Source organism: Monoraphidium neglectum (assembly GCF_000611645.1).
Source record: "Monoraphidium neglectum strain SAG 48.87 unplaced genomic scaffold scaffold01237, whole genome shotgun sequence".
In the NCBI taxonomy this organism is placed as follows: Eukaryota; Viridiplantae; Chlorophyta; class Chlorophyceae; order Sphaeropleales; family Selenastraceae; genus Monoraphidium; species Monoraphidium neglectum.
In genome coordinates this window covers 7,555-14,231 of record NW_014012391.1, presented here as the reverse complement: position 1 = coordinate 14,231, position 6,677 = coordinate 7,555, and the positions used below count along the sequence as shown (strand labels likewise).

Genomic DNA, 6,677 nt, shown 5'->3' with positions numbered 1-6,677 from the left:
GTGTGTGTGTGTGTGTGTGTGTGTGTGTGTGTGTGTGTGTGTGTGTGTGTGCGCGCGTGCGTGTGTGTGACTGCGTGTAAGGGGGAGCAGGAGGGTGACGTGGCAGCAGTTGCTGCAGCCAGAACTGCCACAGCGGAATGCAGCAGCCGGGTTTTGAACCAAGCGCATTGTCCACCCTTCCCTCCTGTGCGTCGGATGCATTGCTGACCGCTGCACCCGCGTTCAAGCGCTCGGGCATTTCTCCCCTTCTTGCTGCTCGGGGATGCCACGAATCAACACCCATTCACCGAGGGGCAGCGTGCCAGCGAGCTGCAGCTGTGATGTTGGCCCGCAGCCCCCCCCCCCCACCCCACCTCATTGGCCACGAAGCCCTGGTCGTTGATGCCGCGCTTGCGGTAGCGCGTGCCGGCAAAGTGGCGGGAGCGGCGCGCCACCAGCGTCAGGGTGATGTGGCGCCCGAACAGCGACATCTGGGCGCGGCGGGAGGCGGAGGGGCGGTCCCAGGCGACGGCAGGGAGCCCAGGGTCAAGGTGTGCTCCGGGACATGAGCACTTCACGCTAGCATCACTGCTAGGCATGGGCGACCGCTTGGAAGACCGGGGAACTCACAGCTGATCTCCAGACGCCACGCATGATGCGGCGCACCGATGATCACCGGAATGGCCTGGCGCCGTGCGGCAGCGCAATAGCACAGGCGCATTCGCGCACGCGCGCATTAGCCGCCCGCCCACCTGCCGCTGCTCCCAGAAGCCGTGCACCAGCGGCACCGTCCACCGGGCGCTGCCCGCGGCGGTGCGCAGCGGCCGCGTGAGGTGCGCGTTCCAGGCAAACATGCTGCCCTCAAACACGGCCAGGCCAGGAGGGTCCTCCCCAGCCATACCGTTACCACCAGCGGCACCGCCGCTGCCAGTGCTGCTGCCAGTGCCGCTGCTGCTCCCGCTCTCGCCGCCGCCACCCGCTGCCGTGTCGCGCGTCGGGCAGGCACCAGGCCTCGGCGCGGCCGGCGCGGCGGCGGTGTGGTTGTGCTGCAGCGTGTGCGTGAGGCGGTAGGTGTAGCTGAAGAAGAAGTTGCGGGTGAGGTCCACGCCCAGCAGGAGCTTCCGGTACCTTGGATTGAGTGTTGCAGGAGGGTGTGTGTGTGAGAGGGCATCAAATCAAATGGGCAGTAGGCTTGGGTTCGGAAGGGGGCGTGGGGGTGCCCGGAGATGGGGTCGCAGGCCGACAGCGGCCGGGCCTGCCGGCCGCAAGGCAGCGTCGCACGCATCGTTGGTGCCATGTCGCACACCTGCGCTCCGCCACGCTCTCCGCCGCGCCGTTGTCCAGGCGCTGCATGGACAGCCCCAGGGGCAGCAGCGCGGTATCGGCCACGCGGTAGACCTTGTGGCCTGGGGTGTCGAGGTGATGGTGTGCATGGGTGGAGCGGTGCAGGGGGACGGTGATATCGAGGCAGGTCGGGTTCGTGCCAAGGCTGCGACGAGTGGGATTCCAGGCCCTGCAGCCGCCCCACCCTACGAGTGGCGGCGATTCAGGCAACAGAGGAGACCAAGGGGGCTCGGGGGAGAGGGGGCAGCTCACGCCACCAACCCTCATCAACAGAACGCCACTCCAGGGCGCCCTTGAATAAGATCTTTTCTTGTCCTGCACTCCCCGCCGCCTCCTGAGTTGCCGCTCACGCTCAGCTGCACCCACTTGCCTGCATTTGCCTGCCACACACTCTCTCTTTCTCTCTCTGTTTCTCCCTCTCACCTACCTACATGCACGCGTGCACACCCACACATGCACGCAAACGTGCCACCTGGCCCCCCGCGCGCCCGCCTCACCGCACACATGCCCGACGTACTCGCGACGCGTGATCACCAGCAGGTAGTAGCTCTCGGTGAACCTGAAGCAACCCACAACACCGTGGCTCTGGGAGGGCAGGGGCGGCGGGGGGCGGCGCCCGCGCGGTGAGGTGGTCCGGGCGAGTCTGAGAGTGTCAAGCTGCGGGGGCCGGCGGATGATGTCCGGCGCAGAGGACGGGGGCGCCGCCGCGGCTGACGCCAGCCCAAGGTTCTCCTGCGCGAGGCGGATGGGTGCGGCCCCACCCTGGTCGCCAGCCACCACGCCCAAACCCTCACAGGCCGTTGCTCGTCTCTGCCAAAGAGAAATCCAATTCGCCAACCTTGCACACGAGCTGCAGGCCGCCGCTGCCCTCGTGGATGCGCGCCAGTGTCGCGGCGCACTCGCCCCGCGTGTACACTGCCGGGTCGGCGACAACACCCAGCTGGGGCCTTTGGTGGGGAAGAAGGGGAGCGACAGTGCCCGTCAGCAGGCCGACGGCCATGGGAGGTGCAAACAAGGTGGTTAAATACGAGGTTGAGCGCATCTTGGACACAGCAGTGCGCGGCTGGTGCGGCCGCGGTGCCGAGCAGGAGCAGCCCGCTGCCCGCACGACGCGCAGGCCGGTGGTAGTGGTGGGTGCGGCAGCTGCTGGCACAGCTCTCTGAGGCTCGGCGCCTGACGGCGCGGCCTCAGGACGAGGGCCCCACAGACGTCATGTGCGGGATGCCTTGACGACCACCACCCCGGCCCCGCTGCTCCCTTTGGTCATGCACAAAGCCATGCGCGCACCCATCCTGCCGTTTGAACGCGAGGATGCGGCACGCGTCCCCGTCCTCGTAGGCGACCGCGTACAGTCGCGCCTTGGTGGAATAGATATGCACACGCGAGTAGGGCGACTGCAGCTCCACGAGCGCGCTCGACGCCATGCTCAGGGAGCGACTGGGTGCAGCGGCTCAGGCTGGCGCGCCTGCACCAGGCCGCTGCTGCCGACTTGCGCTGCGGCAAGCCCTCCCGCTCAAAAGCAACCAGATCTCCCTATACTACGCGCCATCATACATTGGAGTCACGCAAGCTCTCTTGGAGTCCCAGCGTGGAGTGGAGAGCACGGACTAGTGCAGGCTGGTACCGTAGTGATCTCTGCACGAGACAATCATCCAAGTATACCGGCACAAACGAAAGTGTTGAACAAACATAGTTGACTTCACATACAGCCTGTCATGGAGTTGGACGAACGCGAATACGCACTACCTAGTCACACTGCAGGCTCCTCCTGAAAAAGATGGACTTCCCCGCTCGTTGTACGCTCTCTCCACACCTCGCACGAACTGCTAACAAAACTCCGTACATGTTGAGCCCCAAGGGGTCGCTTAGACACTGAAACCCCATCGCACGCACCAGCAGATCGAAAACGGTGGCCTCGCCCGGCATGCAGGGGCTTCGCCGCCTGGCCTCCGTGGCCCTGCAGCAGGGCACGCGTAGCTTCGGCTACACCAGCCAGGCCAGCCAGCTCGCCGCTCCCAAGGCACACAGCAGCGGCAAGGCGGACAAGATTGGCCTGCTCATCTCGCTCCCTCTGTGCGCCGCCTTCATCATCTACGATATCGTGTACCCTGAGGACGAGTTTGAGGGCAAGATTCCGTGGTACCCCTACATGCGCATTCGCACGCGCTCCAGCTACCCCTGGGGCAACGATACAGGGCCGTTTGAGAACCACCGTGAGCATGTTGGGCATCGATGGGGCTGGGAGCTGGGACGAGTGGTTGGAGTGGCTGTCGCCTTGGTGGGGGGGGGAGGACGTGTGCTGTTTGCGTGCTGGTGGAAAGATCGTGGTTGCACAACTGACGACTTGGTTTGCTGGTGGCGCGGCCGCGAACTCTTGGCTGATGCCCTTGGGTGTGTTGTGATAATTGTTGTCTCCACTACCGCCATAGGTTACGTCGGTGGCGGGGATGAGCACTAGGCGCCCAGCAATGGCGCCAGCAGCCATCGGACGCTACCTTGCGACAGCGCCACCGCGTGCTTCTGGTTGCGCTGGCAGGCAGCCGCGGCAGTGATTCAGCTTCCGCAGCCAGCACGTGGCCGCAGCTAATAGCTTGGATCCTGATTCATATGGACGTGCAGGCCTTCGCGGAGGTCATCGTGGGTGTTGAGCAAACCGCCCTGCGGGACAGACGCAATCATGGCAGTGGGTCGGTGCGGACTGGAGCTCCCTGCATTGCATGTGGCGTCAGCTGCATCAGTCGCCCGCACCGACAAGACGCAAGCATTCCACTGGACCAGCGCTGCCCTGTCGGTTGCCCGCCTCTCCGGCGTTCCTGGCGGCCAGGGCGGCAGCGATTTGGGTTGCTGCATGGGGGGGCAGAGCTGTTTGCATCCCCTCGTAGCCGTCAAGCTTAACCATTGTTGGCGGGTGTGTGACACCTGCAGGAGCGCTGACTGTCATTGCAATGCAGCATGAACGGCGAGTAATGGCACGAGGCAGTCCATGGTGGCGAATCCAGGTGATGGGCGCGTGATGGTATTAGCGGCTCAGCAGTGGGCAGAAGATATTGATGGTTGCAGAATTGCACATGAAGAAAGAGGCAGCCGGGCTGCTGCGGGTTTTGATCGACTAAAGCGGAGGGTCAAGGGGAGCTGCGAGTGCGGTGTTGTCACCAGCCGCCACTGCTGCAAGCCGCAGTTGCCCACGGTGGTGCATCTCTGTTGCCTAGGTGGACTGCCCTCTGCCATCAGCAGCCTAACAGGTAATATGATGCCACATGGATAAACGTTGCAGCTGTGGGCGCATGACTACAGTTTCTTCGGCGGGGGCGCTACGACGCTGCTCATCATGAGGGGCAGCAGGTGGCGAGAGAAGGCCGCAGTTCATGGACTTGCTTCACACCCGCATTAATCAGGGGCTCACAAACTGATTTTGAGTCGGTGATACTGATTGCTTTGTATGAGCTGGTCGGCGTGAACTCCAAGCGTTGTTCTTCGCGGCCAGCACCTCGCCAATAAAAGTGAGAGACCTGGCAGTGAAGGAAGCGCTTACCGTACTATACACTGCAATCAATAGTCTCGAAACTGTATCGAAGCTCCGAATATCTTGCACAAGCGATCGTGAGCTCAAAACGGGCTTCCATCACTGGCTCCGCGGCTCAAGAAGCGAGGGCAGCGGTCGTCGCAGCACGCACACGGCGCTTGTGCCATATTCTTGTCTCATCCAAGTGCATTGCGGAAGTCGAGTGAAGAGGGGAAGCGGGGGCATCACAAAACACGCCCGACTCTTGGCCACGATCTATGCAGCGACGCTCGTCCGCACGCCTGGCGGAGGCATCACTGCAGATGGTGGACGTCACGGGCGCCGCTGCGTCAGTGGCGGGACCTGCACCGCTGCCGGGCCTCGGCGCGTCGCTCCTCAACATGCCGCTTCAGGAGCAGCTCAAGCTGATGCAGCAGGGCGGCGCGCTGCCTGTCGCCGCGCCGCTGGTCCTCAATGGCGCAGCGGGCGGTGTCGCGGGCGGCTCTCCGCCCAGCCCGTCGGGCGCCGCAGGGCGCAAGAAGCCGCAGCGCGGCAGCGTAGCACGGCCCAGCGCGCGCGAGCCCACCAAGGGCACCACCAGCTCCTCCAACCGCCCCCTGAGCTCTAAGTTCCGCGGCGTCTGCTGGAACCGCAAGAACAAGCGCTGGCAGGCGGCCATCAACAGTGGCGGTGAGCAGCCGTGATGGCGGCGGCGGCGGCGGCGGCAGCGGCGGGGCCTCGTACACGCACGCGCTTACGCGCGCGCCGCAGCTCCCGTCTGCTGATGCACGCATGCGCGTGCCGGGGGGTGGCTCAGAACGAGGTCTGATCCCCCCCAATGGCATGCCGCCATCAACGCCCAATGTGTGCATCTTCCCCCTGTGCTCTCACGGGCGGATTGGAGCCCTCTGCTGCATCCCTGCCTGCGCCTGTGCGCGCTGCGGCGACCCGCATCCTCATGACAGCGCGCCGCACCCCTGCGCACTTCGCACCACGGCCCAGGCAAGTATCTGTACCTTGGCTCATACATTGAGGAGGACGAGGCCGCCATGGCCTTTGACCGCGCCGCCATCAAGCTGCGCGGCCGCAAGGGCAAGCTCAACTTCACATACGAAGGTGCGCAGCGCCGGCCGCATCACTTCGCCTGTCCCGCCGCCTTGTCAAAGGGCGCCTGCCGCAGCCCGCAAAACGCACACTGGCGCCGCTCTTGGCGCAGCAGGCGTGCGTGGCGCTGCACCGCAAGGCGCCGCGCTGTGCTGCAGGCCAAGTGCTGCTCGTCCCCTGGCCTTGTCGCGCGTCGGCGTCCCGTCCCCGCTGACAGCCTGCCTTGTGGCGGCGTCCCGCGCCCCCTCTCCCTCCTCTGCACCGCGCAGACTATGTTGACAGCCAGGGCAACCTGAAGGAGGATATACACCTGCCAGACAGCGCCAAGGACGGCGCCCCCAAAGACGGCGGCGCGTCCAAGGCCGGCGCCGCCGCCAAGCGCGGCAAGGGCGGCAGGGGCGGTGCCGGCGGCGGCGCTGACGCGGGCGGCGTGGGCGGGGCCGGCGTCGGCGTCGGCGTCGGGGTGCCCGTGACCAGCGCGCCGCTGTCGGGCGGCGGCATCTTCTCGTCGGGCCTGAGCAGCCTGTCCATGGAGGATGTGAAGCGGCTGCTATCTGGCAACAGCGGCGCCGCGCCGCCGCCGCTGATGGGCGCCGGCGCCCCCGACCGCGGCGTTACCACTGGCTTTGTCGGCGCGCTGCCATCCGCGAGCGCCGCGCTGGCCGCGGGGCCGTTCGGGCTGGCCGCCGCCGCTGGCGGCGGCGCGGGCGCGGCCGGCACGTCCGCCTTTGCGGCGGCGGCGGGCGGG

The 6,677-nt window shown here is 65.8% G+C and overlaps 3 protein-coding genes across 3 annotated transcripts in view; 2 read left to right on the top strand and 1 right to left on the bottom strand.

Moving 5' to 3' along the window:
• The window catches only part of MNEG_7144 (hypothetical protein), a gene marked incomplete at both ends in the record, with an annotated part of 6,496 nt that extends 3,749 nt beyond the window's left edge, over positions 1 to 2,747 (bottom strand). Inside the window, 5 exons of the mRNA XM_014044386.1 lie at positions 354 to 470; positions 732 to 1,107; positions 1,286 to 1,385; positions 1,821 to 1,882; positions 2,611 to 2,747. Of these exons, the coding sequence (XP_013899840.1) occupies positions 354 to 470; positions 732 to 1,107; positions 1,286 to 1,385; positions 1,821 to 1,882; positions 2,611 to 2,747 (792 nt within the window). The remainder of the gene's footprint in view (positions 1 to 353; positions 471 to 731; positions 1,108 to 1,285; positions 1,386 to 1,820; positions 1,883 to 2,610) is intronic.
• Positions 2,748 to 3,247: 500 nt separating this feature from the next.
• MNEG_7143 (hypothetical protein) lies at positions 3,248 to 3,781 on the top strand (the record flags this gene model as incomplete). The annotated part of the gene is made up of 2 exons (XM_014044385.1): positions 3,248 to 3,536; positions 3,753 to 3,781. The coding sequence occupies 2 exons, from the start codon at positions 3,248 to 3,250 to the stop codon at positions 3,779 to 3,781; spliced, it is 318 nt and encodes a 105-aa protein (XP_013899839.1).
• Positions 3,782 to 5,103: 1,322 nt separating this feature from the next.
• The window catches only part of MNEG_7142 (hypothetical protein), a gene marked incomplete at both ends in the record, with an annotated part of 3,654 nt that continues 2,080 nt past the window's right edge, over positions 5,104 to 6,677 (top strand). The window contains 3 exons of the mRNA XM_014044384.1: positions 5,104 to 5,515; positions 5,828 to 5,941; positions 6,199 to 6,557. Coding sequence (XP_013899838.1) covers positions 5,104 to 5,515; positions 5,828 to 5,941; positions 6,199 to 6,557 — 885 coding nt within the window. The remainder of the gene's footprint in view (positions 5,516 to 5,827; positions 5,942 to 6,198; positions 6,558 to 6,677) is intronic.